The 22,771-nt window shown below is 44.1% G+C and overlaps 2 protein-coding genes across 2 annotated transcripts; one reads left to right on the top strand and one right to left on the bottom strand.

Moving 5' to 3' along the window:
• Positions 1-18: 18 nt before the first annotated feature.
• On the top strand, positions 19-10,670 carry cds1 (CDP-diacylglycerol synthase (phosphatidate cytidylyltransferase) 1; the record flags this gene model as incomplete). The annotated part of the gene is made up of 10 exons (XM_084439594.1): positions 19-35; positions 135-274; positions 3,425-3,483; positions 5,058-5,140; positions 5,426-5,513; positions 6,580-6,648; positions 6,859-7,011; positions 7,485-7,604; positions 8,640-8,743; positions 9,565-10,670. 10 exons carry the CDS (start codon positions 19-21, stop codon positions 9,698-9,700), a joined length of 969 nt encoding a protein of 322 aa, XP_084295720.1. The 3' UTR covers positions 9,701-10,670.
• A 4,769-nt stretch (positions 10,671-15,439) lies between these two features.
• On the bottom strand, positions 15,440-22,102 carry tmem175 (transmembrane protein 175; the record flags this gene model as incomplete). Its single annotated transcript, XM_084439388.1, has 8 exons — positions 22,044-22,102; positions 20,051-20,102; positions 19,876-19,911; positions 18,724-18,807; positions 17,667-17,831; positions 17,064-17,142; positions 16,840-16,975; positions 15,440-16,112 (listed from the first exon to the last, which is right to left on the bottom strand). Exons 1-8 carry the CDS (start codon positions 22,085-22,087, stop codon positions 15,440-15,442), a joined length of 1,269 nt encoding a protein of 422 aa, XP_084295514.1. The 5' UTR covers positions 22,088-22,102.
• Between the last annotated feature and the right edge of the window lie 669 nt (positions 22,103-22,771).

The raw sequence follows: 22,771 nt of genomic DNA, 5'->3' as shown, positions 1-22,771 counted from the left end.
ACTCACACCCAAGAACCTATGACAGCTACCAGCACGTATATAACTAACACCGCCCCTCCCCCCCCCACCCCCCCCCCCCCATCTCCCCACCTCCCCCCCCATCTCCCCACCTCCCCCCCCATCTCCCCACCTAGGTACTTCCTGATTTGTGTCAACTACTTCTTCTATGGTGAGACGGTGGCCGACTACTTCGGCGCTCTGGTGCAGAGGGAGGAGCCTCTACAGTTCCTGGTCCGCTATCATCGCTTCATCTCCTTCGCTGCTTACCTGGCAGGTGGGTCTGACCTCTGACCTGACCCTAAATACAGATGTTGGGTCTGTGATGGTGTCTCACCCCTGACCTGACCCTAAATACAGAGGTTGGGTCTGTGATGGTGTCTCACCTCTGACCTCACCCTAAATACAGAGGTTGGGTCTATGATGGTGTCTCACCTCTGACCTCACCCTAAATACAGAGGTTGGGTCTATGATGGTGTCTCACCTCTGACCTCACCCTAAATACAGAGGTTGGGTCTATGATGGTGTCTCACCTCTGACCTCACCCTAAATACAGAGGTTGGGTCTATGATGGTGTCTCACCTCTGACCTCACCCTAAATACAGAGGTTGGGTCTATGATGGTGTCTCACCTCTGACCTCACCCTAAATACAGAGGTTAGGTCTATGATGGTGTCTCACCTCTGACCTGACCCTAAATACAGAGGTTGGGTCTATGATGGTGTCTCACCTCTGACCTCACCCTAAATACAGAGGTTGGGTCTGTGATGGTGTCTGACCTCTGACCTCACCCTAAATACAGAGGTTGGGTCTATGATGGTGTCTGACCTCTGACCTGACCCTAAATACAGAGGTTGGGTCTATGATGGTGTCTCACCTCTGACCTCACCCTAAATACAGAGGTTGGGTCTGTGATGGTGTCTCACCTCTGACCTGACCCTAAATACAGAGGTTGGGTCTGTGATGGTGTCTGACCTCTGACCTCACCCTAAATACAGAGGTTGGGTCTGTGATGGCGTCCCTGGTGGGTCTCACCCTAACGAGTCTCTCATAGCCAGACCTATCATCTCCACACTTCGTTAGCACTGTGCCAGCGCTAGAGAAAGATCTGGCTGCTCTCATTACCATTAGGGGATGGGGGGTGGAGGGGGGGGGCTGTATTTCTTTAAACCAATCACAATCGCCGTGGGGGGGAATGCTTCGAATATGAAACTTTTACCATAACCGGTGGGCAAACATGCAAGGATGTCCCTATTAGACAGCCACTGTTGTAAACATATGATTGTGATTGGCCACGACGATTGTGATTGGTTTAAAGATATACAGTGTTTTTTTTCCCCCCTATCTCAGAATGATAATAGATTGCAGCCAGACCTCCTTCCCCAGCGCTGAAACGGCACAAAACAAAGTGTGGAGGAAGGTCTACCTATGCAAGACTAGTCCCACCCTAACTACAGAGGTTAGGTCTACGGTGGCGTGTGTTCCATACGATGTTTAGTATCACGGTATCACAGAAACGCTCTTTGGTCTGAGCCTTCACATCCTTAGAGAGAATTAGACTCTTTATTACCCTTGAGTTAATCACCAACTGCCGGGCTGACCTCGACTGAAGGGAGCTGCTGGCGTTTCATCCTCTATACTATTCGAAAGGAAAGTTGAGTGAGCTTGTAAAGATGTCTCTCACGACCTGTTTGAAACCCCGCGGCGGTGTAGTATTTCTTTCAGGAACACGACTCTGACAGAGAAGTGTCGTTGAGCGAAATGACCTGTCAACACATCCACGGTTTCTCAACTGGTGGAACTGGAGCTTCGACGGGCATTAAGTCCAGAGGGGGAATCGGTGCTGTGATCAATAACTTTGAAAGGCAGTGCAGCGGTCAGCTATGTATAAGAAGCTTCTAAGCTGCTGTTTGTGGAGCCTTAGGTTGTTTTATTAAACACTTTTAAACAAGTGTATTGTAACCCCCCCCCCGATTTAAGTTAAAAACAAATAAATACCTGAAATTCCTTGCACGGTTCCCAGCGGTTCTCCAGTGTTCCGCTGACGTACCTGTTCTCCGAGTTGACCCGACTCCAGCGCTCTGCTGAGCTGGCGGAACCTGCGCGGCGACAGCGCCCGTAATGGCTCCCGAGGGCCCCTCCCTCGGGCCTCCCCCCAGACACCTGCACATTATTCAGAGAAACTCGAGACGCAAGCGTTTGACCGTCGGCAGCCTCCACAGAAACCCAGAGCCTTTATTCAAACCAGTTGAGTGTCTGCGTCGTTGAGTAGGCTGAAATGTCAGACGGTCTGTGAAGTTTTGCCAAATTGCCCTCCAACCCCCCCCCCCAAAAAGACCCCTGCCAAACCTTCTCTAGGCCCAATGGGACAAAGGGGAAGAGAGAGGAGAGAGAGAGGAGGGAGAGAAGGGAGAGAGGGGGAGAGAGAGAGGAGAGAGGGGAAGAGAGGAGAGAGAGGGGAAGAGAGGAGAGAGAGGAGAGAGAGAGAGAGAGAGAGAGGAGAGAGAGAGAGAGAGAGAGAGGAGAGGAGAGAGAGGGGAAGAGAGAGAGAGAGAAGAGAGAGGAGATAAGAGAGAGAGAGGGGAAGAGAGAGAGAAGAGGAGAGAGAGGGGAAGAGAAAGAAGAGGAGAGAGAGGAGGGAGAGAAGGGAGAGAGGGGGAGAGAGAGGAGAGAGAGAGGGGAAGAGAGAGAAGAGGAGAGAGAGGGGAAGAGAGAGAAGAGAAGAGAGAGGGGAAGAGAGAGAAGAGGAGAGAGGAGATAAGAGAGAGAGGGGAAGAGAGAGAAGAGGAGAGAGAGGGGAAGAGAGAGAAGAGGAGAGAGAGGGGAAGAGAGAGAAGAGGAGAGAGAGGGGGAGAGAGAGAGAAGAGGAGAGAGAGGGGGAGAGAGAGAGAGAGGAGATAAGAGAGAGAGAGAAGAGGAGAGAGAGGGGAAGAGAGAGAAGAGGAGAGAGAGGGGAAGAGAGAGAGAAGAGGAGAGAGAGGGGGAGAGAGAGAGAGAAGAGAGAGGAGATAAGAGAGAGAGAGAAGAGGAGAGAGAGGGGAAGAGAGAGAAGAGGAGAGAGAGGGGAAGAGAGAGAAGAGGAGAGAGAGGAGGAGAGAGAGAGAAGAGAGAGGGGAAGAGAGAGAAGAGGAGAGAGAGGGGGAAGAGAGAGAAGAGGAGAGAGAGGAGGAGAGAGAGAGAAGAGAGAGGGGAAGGTGCTGGCAGAGAGGTCCGAACTCACAAATCCATTTTCTATTCACCAACTGTCAACTATCAGTAACTGATAAAGTCATTATTAAATGAACTCATTTGTACTGGAAACAGTGTGATTCCCTGTCCCCAATTCAAAAATGTCTATGTAATTGATGCTGTATTTGTCTTTTAATTGTCCTGTTCAATCCCTGCCTCTGGTGCCCAAAACTGATCGCATGTTATTTACTTTTTCACAGGTTTCTGCATGTTTGTACTGAGTTTAGTGAAGAAACATTACCGCCTGCAGTTTTATATGGTGTGTACCAGCCAAGTAACCTCCGTCACCTCGCAAACACACTAACTATCCACCTTGCAACCGCACATCCCTCCATCCACTGGAGCTGTCATGACAAATAGTGTCCAGGCTGCCAAAATGTGTCCGGGGTAAGAAGTCTGATTGTCTTGTAACCATTTTTTTTGTTGCTATCTCGTTAGCTAACTTGTCTGATTATATAATATCTATTTTTTTAATTCATTTGAATGAAAAATATGTTTAGAGAATTGAAAAACCTGGTCCATGAACATTAGCTACTTCGGAGCTGGTAACGTTGGGAGCTAGCTAACTGGCTAACGTTTGTGGACGAGACTGGTAGCTAACATTCGTGGATCAGATTTTTCAATTCCATAGATGTATTTTTCTCATTCTAATGAATTAGAAACTAGGGATGTAACGATAGCCGCTATAATGATAAACCACGATAAAATCTGATTCAATTTATTGCGATAAAATTATAATTAAAACCCTGATTGATTCCTGCACTTGGAAAAATTCACTGTAAATTCTGTCCAGCGTCAACCAAAGTTAGCAGCAGTCTCCAAGATGTATTATTTATTTGTTTATGCAAACAAAAAGTGCATAGTGCTGCTAATTGTATTTGTGATTTCAGTGTCTATCAGTAGTTTTTGAACTTTTTCAAAAACTACGTTTTTTGGCAATTTCAGCACATTTTAACAATACCACAATAATACTGATAACCGTGCTAATTTTGGTCACTATAATAGTGATGTGAACTTTTCATACCGTTACATCTCTATTAGAAACGTTGATATTATATGTTAACTTACCTCAGACAAGTTAGCTAGTGAGCTAACAACAACAAAAAAAACACAAAATGTTATCAGACAATCGGACTTCTTACCCCGGACACTATTTGACAAGCAGACACGTTTTGACATGACGGAGCCACATACAACGGCTCTGCAGTAGAATCTGCACATCAGAAGCTTCTAGAAAGATCGCTTATCCCACATTCCTCCTCACACACCTGCACTATGCACTGGGATTGTATTTGTAATGCACTAGGTATTACAATATCTCGCAAATTGTCTTATATATATATAACACACATTACTTTTTACATTAGTCATTAAGCAGACGCTTTTATCCAAAGCGACATATTACATGTAACGTAAGAAGTCAGTGTGCTACTACTTGCCAAAACTCAAGTGCATCTTCTTTCTAAAACAAGTGACGAGGAGCATAATCTAGTGCTGAAGCCAATGTGCAAGTAGCAAAATAAAAATATAATAGTTGCTTAAGATCCTGGTAGTACACACACATACACACACACACACACACACACACATACACACACTAGACTGCACTGCCCAAAAAGGAATCACACCAGCCTATAGCATCACTGTCCGTGGGCGTGGTCCTGTGCACGTGACTGGATTCCCGTCCGTGAACACGGCGCATTCTGCACCCCCCCCCCCCCCGCGCCCTGTTCCTCACCCCCCCCCCCACCCCCCCGACCCCCCTCCATACTTACCGAGCGGCCAGGTGACCTTTCAACCGGCTGACCCTGTGTTGTGTGTTTGCCTTTCCAGTTTGCCTGGACCCATGTGACCCTGTTGATTGTGGTAACTCAGTCTCACCTTGTCATTCAGAACCTGTTTGAAGGAATGATCTGGTAAGCAGTGGGCACGCCCCTGGGCACAGACCCAGCGAACCCTGTCTTAGTTACAAGTATTGTCCTGGGTGAATAGGCTCTGTGACAGCAAGATTCACCACTAAAATATGAACTGTATGTACCTTTAGGTATTCGTATATCATAGTTTTTTGCTACTAATATGCCTAAGATATTGTGATTTTACCAAGACACTAGTGTCGAATTCCTGTTTTCAAACTCACAATAACACAATTCCACCCCTAAAACAAACTCCAGGCTCTGAAATCTATGAATGTTGTTTGGCAGGTTCATCGTTCCCATCTCCATTGTGATCTGCAATGACATCTTTGCCTACTTGTTTGGCTTCTTCTTCGGAAGAACTCCGCTGATTAAGGTAAACGCATGCTTCACCATACAAACACTACTGATGTTTAACTGCAAAGACGGAGATCGTGTGTAAACACAGATGTTTGTCTTAACGCACGAGCCCGTTTTCCCATGACTGCAGCAGCAACATTAGCCGCTAGTAAAAGAGGAGATCAACAGGACCTCGTAGCTCTTACACAGGCATTCCCAAACTGTGAGGCGCGCCTCCCCTGGGGGGCCCCAAAGAAATTCAGGGGAGGCGCAGAGGGATAGTTAGAAAAAATATATTTTAAAAAAATAAAGGAAAAACATGTTTTTTTTTCTTGTTTTTTTCTATGGTTTTTATGAATGCATTGTGATTTTAAAGGTCAGAAAATCTAAATAAATAATGGCAGAGATGTATATTAAATATATAGGATAGTGCAGAGAGAGCCTCCCCCTGCAGGCATGAATGTATTGTGCGAAAACGTCATAACGTTAACTAGCGACAGGTGCCACCGAGCTAACTTAGCTGTGTAACGTTATGGGCTAACGCTGCCTTGCAAAATGGAGAAATTTGGGGGGTTGTGTCACTGTTTTCAGAGGGGAGGCCCACATTGATGGAGTTTGGGAACCCACGCTCTAACAGAATGTGACAGAGTGTCTGGGTGTTTGTTTATTTGTTTATTGTGTGTCTGGGTGTTTGTTTATTTGTTTATTGTGTGTCTGGGTGTTTGTTTATTTGTTTGTGTGTCTGGGTGTTTGTTTATTTGTTTATTGTGTGTCTGGGTGTTTGTTTATTTGTTTATTGTGTGTCTGGGTGTTTGTTTATTTGTTTATTGTGTGTCTGGGTGTTTGTTTATTTGTTTATTGTGTGTCTGGGTGTTTGTTTATTTGTTTATTGTGTGTCTGGGTGTTTGTTTATTTGTTTATTGTGTGTCTGGGTGTTTGTTTATTTGTTTATTGTGTGTCTGGGTGTTTGTTTATTTGTTTATTGTGTGTCTGGGTGTTTGTTTATTTGTTTATTGTGTGTCTGGGTGTTTGTTTATTTGTTTATTGTGTGTCTGGGTGTTTGTTTATTTGTTTATTGTGTGTCTGGGTGTTTGTCTGCACAGCTCTCGCCCAAGAAGACCTGGGAAGGGTTCATCGGCGGCTTCTTCTCCACCGTGGTGTTTGGCTTCATCGTGAGTAGCCATCTTTGAAAACACGCCAACAAACAACAACAACAGATATATACAGTAGTGTTATTGTCTTCATATAGATATATACAGTGTTATTGTATTCATACATATCTATACATACTTGTAGTGTTATTGTATTCAATAGAGATGTATATCTAGTGTTCTTGTATAGTGTAGCAGTGTGCTCAGTGACAGACCTCTCCCTCTGTGCAGCTGGCCTACCTGCTGGCCCAGTTCCAGTGCTTCGTGTGTCCTGTGGAGTACAACAGCGAGACCAACAGGTTCGCCGTGGAGTGCCAGCCGTCGGACATCTTCGTGATGCAGGAGTACACCCTCCCATCCATGGTCCAGAACATGCTGAGATGGGTGAGGGAGGCTCTCCCGCCTTAGTCACCAACTCATTAGCATGTCTTAGCCATCAACTCATTAGCATGTCTTAGCCATCAACTCATTAGCATGTCTTAGTCACCAACTCATTAGCATGTCTTAGCCATCAACTCATTAGCATGTCTTAGCCATCAACTCATTAGCATGTCTTAGACATCAACTAATTAGCTTGTCTTAGCCATCAACTCATTAGCATGTCTTAGTCATCAACTCATTAGCATGTCTTAGCCATCAACTCATTAGCATGTCTTAGTCATCAACTCATTAGCATGCCTTAGCATCAACTCATTAGCATGTATTAGTCATCAACTCATTAGCATGTCTTAGCCATCAACTCATTAGCATGTCTTAGCCATCACTTTGTCTTGATGCTTTTAATGTCTCATGTAAAGCACTTGCCTTGTTGCTGAAATGTGCTCTACAAATAAACTTGCCTTGTTCCCTGTTTTTAGAAAACGGTGACCCTGTACCCGTACCAGATCCACAGCGTGGCGCTCTCCACCTTCGCCTCCCTCATCGGCCCCTTCGGCGGCTTCTTCGCCAGCGGCTTCAAGCGAGCCTTCAAGATCAAAGTGAGCAACGCCGCTGCAAGCATGTCGAGATTCACACGCCTGTTTTGTTTGTCTGGTAAACGTTTCTGTGAGACTAAACCCTCCTGAAAATAATTGTGACCACCACTGGAGGTTTGGTCCTCCTGTCAGCAGTCCTCAAAATGCGCTAGAGAACTTTAAAAAAAAAAATATATATAATATAATAAATAATAATAAATAAATAACATTTTTTTTATGTTTTTCCTTTTTTCATATTATGAAAATTGAAGTATTGTAGAACCCACTCAGTATCACAAACAACAGTTTTAGGATCACTAAATAGTCATATTTAACTTTATTTGTTAACAAAGTAGGCAAGCTACTGTTCCCATCCATTACCTGGCTGTGAGAAGTGTGAACAGCTCTGAATCTTTGAAGCTTAGTGATTTAAGATGTACCAACATTCACAGAAGTACAGTCAATCTTCTTCAATATTTGCAGATTTCCATGCATGGCACATCATTTGAAAGCTTAGATTTACACTTCCATAATCTATAAAAGAGAGAGAATTACACTTCCATAATCTATAAAAGAGAGAGAACGGACCTTAAGGACCAAACCACCAGTCACAAGGTGGGTTGTCTGAAAACATAAAGCACTTAATCCCCAGGCTGAACTAATCCCCAGGCTGAACTAGGCTATGATGCTTTTAGCCTCTCTCACTCTGAAATGTAATTTAATGCAATGTATTGCTTTATAAATGTTCTTAGCCGGTAGACAAACATACTCCAGGAGCTCGATCGCCTTGTTGAGAGGGGTCAGGGAAGAATTTTTACAGCTCACTTATCTGGCCCCCGGATGATTACTGTTTTTTTGCTTCCCTCTGGAATATGTAGAGAGTGGGTCGTATGCCCACCTCCCTTGTTCTCTGTAAAGCGCATTGTGTTGCCTCTGGGTATGAAATGCGCTATACTAATAAAGCTTTGATTGATTGATTGATTGATTGAACCTCTGGTCAGTTTGGAGGTCCGACGTTAGCGAGACGTCCTAATGACCTGCTCTCCCGTCCCTCCTCAGGACTTTGCGGACACCATCCCCGGCCATGGAGGCATCATGGACCGCTTCGACTGCCAGTACCTGATGGCCACCTTCACGCACGTTTACATCGCCAGCTTCATCAGGTGAGGACTAGGGCTGGGTTAAATTAATCGATTCTGAATCGATTCATGAATCCCAAAATCGATCTTTTATTTAATGAATGAATAAATGAAGGAATGAATAGTTAATTAATTCATTCAATGATTCATTCATTCATTCATTTTTGGAAATCAGTATCGATACCCAGCCGTAGTAGGCCTGTTGATGTGTTGCATAACTTGGCAGTCATGTAATTAAGGTTACAGCAAAAAAAAAAACAGGTTTTAGTAAAACTAACCGAATCGATATTGAATCGAATCGAATTGAATCGTGATAATCGATTCTGAACCTTGTGAATCGGAATAGAATTGATTCTAGAAATGCGATACCCAGCCCTAGTGAGGACACTCGCTGGACCGTCCCTGGGGCGTCGTGAGACGGACACAACGAACGGTCAGATGAGGGGATCGACCCGGACAAACTGGCCCCTGAAAGCATGGGAGCATGAAATGGAAATTAAATTAAGGCTATGTTAAATTACAGAATCTAAGAGTTAAATTAAGGCTATGATCATAGGACTCAAAGAGTTAAATTAAGGCTATGATCATAGGACTCTTAAGAGTTAAATTAAGGCTATGTTTTTATAGACAGAAGAAATAATATCAAGTAAAATAAACTGGCTGTAAAGATGCATAGTACAGTAAGTAGACCGTGGTAAGTGTGTATTGACGCTGTGCCGTGTTGTCAGGAGCGAGAGGTCTTCGAAGGTCAAGTACACTAGGCCGCGACGTACCCAAGCGTTTTTGAGAGACGGGCTTTGCCGGGCTTTCCACGTTGCTTGAAAAGCGTTCCTCTTGTCTTCCAGGGGACCCAACCCCAGCAAGGTGCTCCAGCAGCTCCTGATCCTGCAGCCAGCCCAGCAACTCAGCATCTTCAACACGCTGCTCTCACACCTGAGGGACCAGGGCATGCTGCCCCCTGCTGGCACGGAGGCCCTGTAGACCACGGCTCAGAGAGAGTGTGTGAGTGCTGACGTGTAGAGAAAGTGTGTGTGTGTGTGTGTGCATGTTTGATCTACGCCCTCTTTGGGGCGTCCAACCATCAACTACCGTTCTTCTTTTTTTCAACCAGTCATCATTACTGTGAACTACAAACGATGGTGTCACTCCTATCAACACGGAGTCGCTGCCGGACTACAAACACTAGCAGACCTCATTGTTTCCACTGGGACCTGCATGACTACCTACCTACACACACACACACACACACACACACACACACACACAACAACAACTACAGCAGCCGATGTGCTAACAAACTTGACAGCACCATTCAAAACACTTGTCCACCTGAAGAAAGCGTCTTCTTGTGGGACAGTGGATCCAGAGGACACTGTTTCTGGGGGGGGGGGGGGGGGAGGGCAGGTTTTCCCTGTGGATGGCGTGTTGCACTGATTTGAGAGGAACGGAAGGAACAATGCAAGGTCCAGCGGCACGGCCCGGGTTCGACCGGAACGCCATATGACCGGAGCTTCACTAACAGCAGGGACCGGCCGGTTTTCCACGAATGCTGTGTAACGATTTTTTTCTTCCCCCCCCAAGATAACTCGACCTGCTATAGGAACTGTTATTAGAGTATGCTCTATATATCTGTAATAATGGTCTTAACTTCATAGCATATAACGGACAAAAATAAGATCTTTCTACACACTAAGCATGCTTCCCAGTCCTGGTTACTGCTGATCCGAAGACACTTTCCTCCCTTTCTCTCCTCCGTAGAACAGGTCTTAGACTTAGACTCACCTAGTGGCAGTGAACTCATGCGATAAAGCTTGACTTGTAAGCATGGATACAGAAACTGTAAACGCACTATACAGTAGCAACAGCACACCAATGACACACACGACACAGTGTGTGTGTGTACATATCTTAAAATGTATTACTGTATATAAATATATCATATTATATATTTAGCTGAACAAAGACCTAATATAAAAAATACCTATGTGACTTGTCGGTAAAAAAAAAAAAAAAAAAAAAAACTAAAGCTATGATAAATGATATGCAAAAAATAAGAGGGATGTGAATCATTAGTAGCTTCTAGCATGATCAAAGCTCTATGGGGATGGATGGGGGTGGTGCTGATGCTGATTGAAGTGTGAGTGTGCGTGTGTGTGTGTGTGTGTGTGTGTGTGTGTGTGTGTGTGTGTGTGTGTGTGATTGTGTGCGGGGGAGGGGGGGGGGCGGAGCGTAACATTTACTTGATTGTGAAAAGACTGCTTCATTTATCCAGTTAACCAATGACTTTAGTTGCACTGTAGTTGGGTGGGTGTTTAACCACCTCTCCTAAGGACGGCTCAGATATTCTTAGGCTCGATGTTGAACTGTTAAGATGTGTTCTCATGCAGTATGTCCAGTTGCTCTCAACCCTTGGCTCCTCTGCGTCCACCAGCGTCAACCATGAGACTATAAGGAAATTAATCCGTTTTAATTAATGACAGCGGCTCCATCGCAGCCGTTGCGTCGCGTCCGACGCCTGCGTCCGAGGTTCGAGAATCGCCGAGGTTCGTTTCTTGATTTTTGACGGACGCCGACGGTTCATGCTGACCGACGCGATGGAGCCAAGGGGTCAGGAGGGGTAGAAAATGATTTAAGGGTGATTAGCGAGGGGTAACATATATTGTAGTGTTATCAATGCGGCGTGAGTAATGACACCGTGAGTTTGTGTGTGTCTGTATATATATATACTGTATAGCATATAAAGTATATTATATTCAGGAGGGCGGTTATCTTTCAGCAATATTTAACTTATGCAAGCGTTATGGAAGTTGAGATCTGGATTGCATTTCCGTGCTCTGGATGGACTTCAGTTCAATTCTACAGCACATTCATTTTATGAACATAATTCGTTTTAAGTCAGTTATTTTTGGAATGAAACGAACTTAAAGTAATTGAAGGAAAGGGTGAAACCGTGCAGCGATAGAACAACTTGAGATGTTTCCACCATGTAGAGTTTATTGAATCCAGTCCTCATAACAGAAATCCTTCCAGAAATGTTTACCAAAGCACTGTCTGTTTGAAACACTGATTTCTTCCCCCAAGATTGATAACGGCCACAAAGCCTAGTTCCAAACCAATACTGTTCCTTGTTCCCTCGTCATTAACTCCTGGTGGATTAGACGGACCTAGGGAGAGAGGAGGGAGATGGGTTTGGGACTGGGCACACGGGAGCCCTTCTTCAAACTGGGCCGTGCAATGCCCGCCACTTTATTCTGATCCAACTAGCGTCTCTTCGGTTGTCTAGCACGTTCAACTGAATTGGGTTGGCTGTACTGATTTGGTCATCCAGGTTATTATTGCATTTCCTTCAGGAATGCATTTGTTGTGCTTCCCTTTCCCACAGACTGTATGGAGATGGACTTTGGGGAGTGGTGTGGATTTTGGGACCAGCTCCGTTCTGTGTAACTGATGTAACTCGCTTCTAAACCCCGCCCCCTCTTTGCACAACCAACTTGTGTTTTGTCTGGGGTTGGTTTACAAGTGTTTCTGTATGAAAGCTTTTGTTGTAAACCCAGTTGTCCGCTTGTTTTCACGCAAGACTCGACGAAGGCACATGGAATTTTCTCTCTTGCATTTTAAGAAACCCGATCTGACCAAAAATAGAGTTGTAGAGAAAAGCAAGCAGGGAATGAGTCAAACCTACGAGACTCAGTAATAAAGTTGTAGTTCAAATAAGAAATAACTTATTGCGTGGTTTAAGTTATATTGTGATCTAAGTTATAATAATATGTTATCCTATATACTATTGGTGCATTAGTATAGCAAAGAACATGAACTAAAATGTAGCTCTGGTCACTCAATCGTCAGGTATTATTATGAATTGCAAAAGTTGGGGTCACATGTCTTTTTATTTGAATTATAAATTGTCTTGTTTGATTGCATATGCAGAATTGTTTTCTAATGAACATCTCTAGCTTTGTAAGTAGGTAGATTGAATAGTACACGTTGTATTGAGGATTATCATAGACTTCAGATATGAGTGATGCTAAGAGTGCTAAAAATGCATATTATAATAATAATTATTAGGGATATTGTGATGCTATATGGAGGTGAATAAATCCTTTATTTTTTCTTTACAATATAAATGTCTAGATATGGTTCTTGGTGTGTTGTTGTAATGTGTTACTTATTGTGAATCTCAACCAAGCCTGATACAGATAGAAAGGAGATGTATTTACAGCACGATGGTGGTTTAGTGATTAAGACTAATCTAGGGCTAAGTAGCCCGCATGCTTAAGTCTAATTAGGTGTCTTCTGTACACTGAAAACCAGCCCATAAAGTAGCCTATATCAGCAGATCATTGTCACGGCATCAATACACACACAGTACACATTCATAATTGTGAGAGAACCACAAAAGCGTCCGCTTTCCATGAAATCAGTGTGATTTATTCACAAAATTCATGAACGATTTCATTTGTTATATATTTAAACATTGATTTTGCATGGCGTAACAGCTGAGGGCACCTCCAGACATCTGGTTGTGCTCGTCAGGCATACCTAAGCATTCAGAATTAAAGTGCCTCTTGGATTTGATTACCCATCTCAACCTCAAACATGGACATACTGTACCTTACATCAAACACTAAAGCAGCAATGAAAATGGCTCTCATTTTATGACCATAACAATAGTGACCTCTTGTGGGCAAACATTTCGGGGTCAGAAAAACACTGACATCCAACAAGTTATATTTCTTATCTATTTGGATGGGCAAAATTGTCATTTTGCTATAGATTATTGGGATGCTAAAAATGAAATATGTTTTTCAATCAGTCAGGAAAAACTACAACAATTGTCTGTTGATGGACGTACAGTCATTTGCATAACAGGAAAACGGGAATGGGATTTTGATTCTTCAAATCTAATTCTAAAAAAAGTGCAATATTTGTTAAAACCCAAAATTTCAACGTCAGTATGCTACAGTAAAATGGACGCAATCAATATTTCTGTCAGTTTCTTCATGAGAAAACCAGGAGACGTTTCTGCTTCATCACTTAAAATAAAGATTCATTGGATTCACAAATTGGGGAACTTATAGGCTTCCCTTAAAAAGGGAATGACCAACGCAAAAAACCTTTTGAGAGGGTCCACAGTTCCCTAATGCTGAAGTTTATCACTGCAGTAGGAGTGGCCAGCACTCGGATCCTAATTCCTACAGGACCATCCATATCACAACGGACCACTCATTTACACGTCCACTCATTCTGCTCTTAAAGTGATGTTTCCTGCACACTGTCCACTCATTCTGCTCTTAAAGTGATGTTTCCTGCACACTGTCCACTCATTCTGCTCTTAAAGTGATGTTTCCTGCACACTGTCCACTCATTCTGCTCTTAAAGTGATGTTTCCTGCACACTGTCCACTCTTCATATAAAACCTTTCTGTAGCAGCAGCAGCGTTTCAGGTCAAAAGAGTGAAATGTTGCTACTGCATTAAAAGTGTTTTATACGCACGATTTTTCAGTTTTTACTTACAGTAGCCTACATTTCTCTAGTACGCACCTGGCTAACAGACAACTCAGGTTTGCAAAATATTTACCCAACAATATTTTTCAAAGTACAGTAAACAAAAATATATGCAACTAAATAATTAATGGGCGGAGTGTTCGTTCATTTTATGCTCTAACATAAACAATTCTGTAGCCTACACTGGACCTCCTAGTCAAGGACTAGATGATGTTCTCCTAGTCAAGGACTAGATGATGTTCTCCTAGTCAAGGACTAGATGATGTTCTCCTAGTCAAGGACTAGATGATGTTCTCCTAGTCAAGGACTAGATGATGTTCTCCTAGTCAAGGACTAGATGATGTTCTCCTAGTCAAGGACTAGATGATGTTCTCCTAGTCAAGGACTAGATGATGTTCTCCTAGTCAAGGACTAGATGATGTTCTCCTAGTCAAGGACTAGATGATGTTCTCCTAGTCAAGGACTAGATGATGTTCTCCTAGTCAACGACTAGATGATGTTCTCCTAGTCAAGGACTAGATGATGTTCTCCTAGTCAAGGACTAGATGATGTTCTCCTAGTCAAGGACTAGATGATGTTCTCCTAGTCAAGGACTAGATGATGTTCTCCTAGTCGAGAACAACATCTGGAGTCTGTAGAACATAAAACAAGCAGCATAGTCTCGACCAAAGAAGTATCCTAATTGCATTCAAGCAATATTAGAATGCTGTGTACAGTGAGTGATTAAATAGTAGTTATATGAGACGGTATGAATGGCTTTGATTAACAGATACGTTCTAACTGTGAATTCCAAAACTCATCCTTAGCAAGAATTTCATGAGTTAGATTATTTTTTTTTAAACAAAAGTCAAGTATTGTTCAATATTCCACAATGAACCAAGCATTAGCATGCTTTGAGTCTGAAAATAAACCAACAAGAGCCTTTGGCTGTCAGCGTTATGACTAATGACTGATCTATCACTCCTGGTCCGCGCAATCTCCACAATGCCCGTTTTGAGACCAATTCCATTTCAGTTGATTTCAACTCAAGGACGTCACTGAACTTGCAGTTTGAAGAGAAAAACACACTAATAAAACATGCTTTCTTTCAAGTCAAACTGAAATGAAAACATCCCTGGCTTGAAATGACTTCCAATGGAAACGTCCCTAAAAACTCTACCTGATCGCTCTGTGTGGGTCCTGTTACTTGGCTGCGTGTGCATCCCTGGCCCCGGGCTAAGTGACCAGAGCGTTAAAGGGCATCCTGGCCTCGTCCTCCTCTCCCTCCACGACGCTCCTCTGGTCGGGCCTCTCCGGACAGAAGACGAGCCGTAAGAGCGCCAGTCCGCCTCGCACCAACAACCTCAACACCAGGAAGGCGAAAGGCACCGTGATCTCCATCAGGTGAAAAATCGGCGCGCTAAATCTACTCAAAACGCACGTCAGGAAAAACGTCCCGAGCGCCACGCACGGATACAGCGCCAGTTTGGCGAACATGAAGGCGTGCTCGCGGCCGCCGTACCTCACGTACGGATGCAGCGTTTCGCGTTCGTTAAACAGCGCCGCTACCCAGATGGCCAGCTGGAACACGCCGGCGAAGAAAATGATGACGCAGCTGATCTGGATGGCCTCCAGCTCGTTCCGGGAGTAGCGGTCGAACTCGTGCGTCAGCTGGTACGCCAGAGGAAGCCCCCCGACGAAGGCCAGCGAGAAGGTGTTGAGGAGGCCCATGAAGCGCGTGGTCTTGGTGACGTGGAGGAACAGCGAATGGTGGACGAACCACAGGAGGCCCACGGTGGCGAAGGAGCCGAAGTAGGCCAGGTACTCCGGGCCGTAGTCCTGGAGGGCGGCGACCAGGCTGCCGTTGTACTTCTTCTGGACCATGGTGGGGTCAGGGACGTTGTCTTCACTAGGACACAGCATGGAAGAGAGCTACATTACCTCTAGGCAAACGTTGGATGACATATTTTGTTCTTATCGAGCCGTTAAGCCCGAGCTGACAGAAAACAAATCTAAACATTGTTGTTTTTGGTGTGTTATGCACATTAGCATATTTTCTGCCGCCTAAATTAAAGTGGGCAATTAGTATGATGCATAGGAATTTGCCGCAGATTAAATGTGTAGTATGAATGTATAACCATTACATAGAATTATTATTATTCTCTAGTTGTTATTCTGTGTACAGTACAGTGGGTCTGTTTGTCTACTAGTATCTCAACGCATCCACTAGGGCTGGGTTAAAAAAAAAAAAAAAGATTAATCAATTCTGAATTGATTCTGAATCAAGTGATGCAGAATCGATTAATGAATCCTAAAATCGATATTTTATTTAATGAATGAATGAAGGAATGAATAGTTCATTCATTCATTCATTTTTGGAAATCAGTATCGATACCCAGCCCTAGTTTTGATGTGTTGCATAACTTGGCAGTCATGTAATTAAGGTTACAGCTAAAAAAGAAAACAGGTTTTAGTAACACTAACCAAATCGATATTGAATCGAATCAATTGAATCGTGATAATCAATTCTGAACCATGTGAATCGGAATCGAATCGATTCTTGAAATTTGAATCGATACCCAGCCCTAGCATCTACCCATCCTTCAAACCAACCAATCCAAAGAGGGGACACGTACCATATGTCCAGGATGAGAAGCGTGGCGACGATGGCGTACACTCCGTCGCTGAAGGCCTCCACGCGCTCCCTGCTGAGGGGCTCGTTGGGGTGGTACGTGTAGAACAACATGGAGTCTGGAGTGTCCTCCACCTGGCCTGAGAGACAAAATAAACACCTTAGGGTCTGTTGCAAATGTTCAAGTTTCACTCGAATACGGCAGGAATGTTGAATCGTGGCACTGACCGATAGCTTTGCTCCGACACCATTTTAAAGACTGGGAGATGTAAGGCAGGAAGATGACGATGGCTAATATCACATAGGACTGAAAGACAAAATGAAAAACATCTGACTGAACAAAATGTCTTCCAAGAAGAAGAACGGCACGCCTTTTTAAGATGATGTCACCTGTTCATGAAGACGCTCAATTATCTAGTTTAACAAACGTATGGGCGCAGCATTCAAGAGAGGTTTAAACTGTAATGCAAAACAGTGTCTCGACAGACTTCAAATCAAAGCTTTATTTGTATAGCGCATTTCATACACAGAGGTAACACAATGCGCTTTACAGAGAACAAGGGAGGTGGGCATACGACCCACCCCTACATATTCCAGAGGGAAGCGTTTTCAAACAGTTTCACCCGGGGGCCAGAAATGTGAGCTGTAAAAATCCTTCCCTGACCTCTCTCAACGAGACGACCGAGCAAGCTCCTGGAAAATGTTTGTCTATTGGCTAAGAACACATACAGAGCAGTAAACATGGGCTAGATACTTCATGAGAGAGACATGACTATCAGTAGAGTGCACAAATAGCCTTGAACATGGAAGGATGAACGCGTCGCCGCCTACCAGCTGGAAGAATATGAAGGAGAAGATGCTGGCGAAGAAGCACATGATCGGGACCCTCATGATGACCTTGAGGATGTGGTGTTTGTAGAAGGCCTGGTTCTCCGAGATCTGGATCTGGTCGTTGAGGAGGAAAGGTCGACTGAACCCGTACACCACGATGACCGCCTGAGGGGACCACACACGCCACGAAGGGAAGAGAAACAAGACGATAGTAGACTGAATAATTACACTTAATAATAATAATAATAATAATAATAATACATTTTATTTGTAACACACTTTTCATTTAAAAATCTCAGAGTGCTACAGGTTTAAAAGCATAGTGTTGTACGTTCATGACTGTTTCAGTTAAAATCCCCATGTTGGCATCAATAACTACTGTACTACAATGTAAAAATGACTCGGTATCCAGATTGGGTTAATCCAAAAACTTCCAGTTTCAAATAGTCCCATCCTGTAGTGTGAGCCCAGCATACGTGTGCAGCGCTGAATGTGACGGTGATGGAATACTATGGGGAACTATGAATGTTAATAATAAATGTATGTGGGTTGACATTACTAGTGCTAATTGCGTCTAGCAATTTCTTCATTTCTTAGATGTTTTTGGGTTTTGTTTACAACGTGATTTATTGGTGTTGCCCACAGTATCAAGCCATCGCCATCAAAGTGAGATTGTTGTGTCTTTTTGATTCTTTTGCCAAATTGCTTTGATATATCACGTTTGTGGTATGTTGATGTTTACCTATCCTACTGTCTATAAGGTGTTTAAGGTGTTAATTGTTAATACTTTGCCAGTTGTAATTTGTGATCACAGGGATCTGATTTCAACGAGTGCAGACAGACACCCGTCTCCTCACCTGGATGAGTCCTATCACCATGACACAAGCGCAGAACAGCAGGATCTCACCTGGATGAGTCCTATCACCATGACACAAGCGCAGAACAGCAGGATCTCACCTGGATGAGTCCTATCACCATGACACAAGCGCAGAGCAGCAGGATCTCACCTGGATGAGTCCTATCACCATGACACAAGCGCAGAACAGCAGGATCTCACCTGGATGAGTCCTATCACCATGACACAAGCGCAGAACAGCAGGATCCCCAGGATGTTCTCTGGGAAGGTGGCCATGAGGGAGAACTACAGTGGAGAGAGAACCTCAGAGCGTCAACCACATCCTGGCATCTCTACAGGGTTGAGTTCACATCCTGGTATCTCTACACTGGCTCCCTGTCTCCTACGGGGTTGAGTTCACATCCTGGCATCTCTACAGTGTTGAGTTCACATCCTGGCATCTCTACACTGGCTCCCCGTCTCCTACGGGGTTGAGTTCACATCCTGGTATCTCTACACTGGCTCCCCGTCTCCTACGGGGTTGAGTTCACATCCTGGCATCTCTACAGTGTTGAGTTCACATCCTGGTATCTCTACACTGGCTCCCCGTCTCCTACGGGGTTGAGTTCACATCCTGGTATCTCTACACTGGCTCCCCGTCTCCTACAGGGTTGAGTTCACATCCTGGCATCTCTACACTGGCTCCCCGTCTCCTACAGGTTTGAGTTCACATCCTGGCATCTCTACAGGGTTGAGTTCACATCCTGGCATCTCTACAGGGTTGAGTTCACATCCTGGTATCTCTACACTGGCTCCCCGTCTCCTACGGGGTTGAGTTCACATCCTGGCATCTCTACAGGGTTGAGTTCACATCCTGGCATCTCTACACTGGCTCCCACAGGGTTGAGTTCACATCCTGGCATCTCTACACTGGCTCCCCGTCTCCTACGGGGTTGAGTTCACATCCTGGCATCTCTACAGGGTTGAGTTCACATCCTGGCATCTCTACACTGGCCCCCTGGCTCCAACAGGGTTGAGTTCACACGCTTTTGGTATTGTTTGGAAATGTGGGTATTTTAATTACAATTAATCGATTGATTGATCGTTAACATTACCAGCGATCGTTTCAGGGACGTGCCTACAAGGAAGAGCTCTGCTCTATGTAGATCCTGCTTCTTCATACCCCAGGACTCAGCTCTGCTCTATGGAGACCCTGCTTCTTCATACCCCAGGACTCAGCTCTGCTCTATGGGAGGCTAGACTAGAACGGGCGCACGCTAACATGTTATACTGACTGTATTATCTGTTCTTTGAGAAGTATGTCAAAGTTCACATCCTCTTTTACTGAGGCTGGTCCAGATGACTCATACTCACTGTGTATGGTAGAAAAGTAATCAGCATCATGCAGGCCTGAAATACAGCAAAAAGAGGAATCACAAATTGAACTTAAGAGTTCACAAAATCATTCAACCAACATGACTACAGGAGAATGTGGCAATTGAGGTGAAAGGTCATTCACATGAGCACCACTGCGCCGTATCCTACTTACGAGGTTGAGAAGGGCAAGACAGTCATCTATACGCTCAATCACCTGAAATAATCTGTAAAAAAAAAATAAAAAAAAATAATTAAAGGGTGATAAAACTGATCAATCCGTTGTAGTGGAACATGAGATTATTAATGAATAATAATCAATCAATAAATCAATCAAATCCTTTATTTAACCAGATAGGCATCATTAGGGCCCGAGCACTGGCGGTGCGAGGCCCTATTGAAACTCGAAGGATTATTATTCTTCTCCTTCTCCTTCTTCTCCTTCTCCTTCTCCTTCTCCTTCTCCTTCTCCTTCTCCTTCTCCTTTACTCCAAACAAATGCCTTTTAGGCGGCCTGAACATCGATGAAAACGGATGAAACTTTGCAGATACGTCAGTCCCGGTGAAAAATTTGATAATTCATGGGTGACGGAAATGGGCGTGGCAAAACGGCTCAAGAGCGCCCCCTGGAAAGTTTAAAATGGCGAGCCCCACCTTTCAGTTTGATGTAGGCTAACGAAATTCGGTGGGCATATGTATTTCATCGAGCCACACTTAAATGTCTCTTGGAGCTATACCCAACATGCAACAGGAAGTCCGCCATTTTGCTCTTAATGTGCCATTTTGTCCTTGTTTTGACCATTTCCATGCCTCGTACTTCGACGAACTCCTCCTCCAACTACAAAAAATTGAGTTTTCACCAAACACCCTTGCCGTGGCGCCCCGCCAAAGTTTGACATTTCACCATAAAACACGAAGTCCTCATAACTCCTCCATACATTATCCAATTCGTCTGATATATCTCACGCTTCATGACGGTTCTGTCCTGAACACATCTATGTGTCAGTATTGCGTCATACTTATAGCGCCACCTATTGGTGAAACAGGAAGTCCTCATAACTCCTCCATACATTATCCAATTTGTCCGATATATCTCACGCTTCATGACGGTTCTGTCCTGAACACATCTATGTGTCAGTATTGCGTCATACTTATAGCGCCACCTATTGGTGAAACAGGAAGTCCTCATAACTCCTCCATACATTATCCAATTTGTCCGATATATCTCACGCTTCATGACGGTTCTGTCCTGAACACATCTATGTGTCAGTATTGCGTCATACTTATAGCGCCACCTATTGGTGAAACAGGAAGTCCTCATAACTCCTCCATACATTATCCAATTTGTCCGATATATCTCACGCTTCATGACGGTTCTGTCCTGAACACATCTATGTGTCAGTATTGCGTCATACTTATAGCGCCACCTATTGGTGAAACAGGAAGTCCTCATAACTCCTCCATACATTATCCAATTTGTCCGATATAGCTCACGCTTCATGACGGTTCTGTCCTGAACACATCTATGTGTCAGTATTGCGTCATACGTATAGCGCCACCTATTGGTGAAACAGGAAGTCCTCATAACTCCTGCATACATCATCCGATTTGCACCAAATTGCTGACGCTTCATGAAGGTGGCCTTCTGAACCCATCTATGTGTCGGTATTGAGTCACACTTACAGCGCCACCTACTGGTGAAACAGGAAGTCCTCATAACTCCTACATACGTTATCCGATTTACTCAACATTTCTCACGCTTCATCAAGGTACTGTCCTGAACACATCTATGCTTCGGTATTGAGTCACGCCTAGAGCGCCACCTACTGGTGACAGGAAGTTTCTCTCAGTACTGCACACCGAAATAGCACAGTCTTTAACGGCGCAGCACCCCGACACGCATGGGGTGCGAGGGCCCGCTCACTGCTGCTCGCAGCCCTAGTTGAGATTAAAATCTCTTTGTCAAGAGCGATCTGGCCAAGAAGGCAGCAGAAACAAAGTTACAGCAATAAAAGAAACATAACAGACAATACAGAGACATACTTTCACAGCAGGGATCAGTTGTAGGGCAAGTTATCAAACACAGTTGCACTGACCAAGAGAACTGGTTTCATAGTCTTTTAAAATGGATTTAAATTCACCCAGTGTAGTAATAACGATGTCCTTACCTGATATGAGCAGCCCACGCCACAGTGACTATCAAGAATGTCATCAAATACACAGCTATCTTCGTTGTGAGCAGAGCCTGCAAACTGTCCTTCAATTCCTGACACGACAAACACAAATATTGATTAATACACCCTTAAGATGAAAGCAGATATAAATGCAACATGCGGTATTCTCCAACCTGCTGTAGGCCTACAATGGTTACCTGATTATCTCCGATCTTTGTATGAGCAACAGGCAATATCTGAAAATGAATGAACAGCAACATGAGAATCATGCTTAGACGTTATGTTAAGTGAGGGAGGGTGGGGGATCAAGTAGGGAGGGAAGGAGGGAAATGGCTCAACTTACCCCGCTCCTATGTTCAGTTTATCCCGTACATGGGGTAAGTTGTGCCACGAGATCACTTTTTGGGGACATGCTATAATATCAAAACTGTTATGTTCAAACTGATTCTGATTGTTTGTAGGGATGCAAAACATCCTGAAATATAGGCTGATATATTAGTTAGCAAAAAAACTATAATTGCCTTCATGTAGTGATCCTGAATATGAAAAGTGGTTCGACTTACCCCGGTCTACCCTACCCTTTAAATTTGACCGGCTACAGATTTTCTAGGCTGCCTTCTGTCTAAGAAAGTTTCACTCCTAGCCTACATTTACTAACATTTACGAATGGATCCCCGTATGTCAAATGGTTTTAGCCCTATGATTTGTCTGCGCCTGCCTCT

This window comes from Borostomias antarcticus, assembly GCF_949987555.1.
Source record: "Borostomias antarcticus genome assembly, chromosome: 6".
Classification (NCBI taxonomy): Eukaryota; Metazoa; Chordata; class Actinopteri; order Stomiiformes; family Stomiidae; genus Borostomias; species Borostomias antarcticus.
The sequence above is the reverse complement of the archived record's forward strand: the minus strand, read 5'-3'. Positions and strand labels throughout refer to the sequence as shown.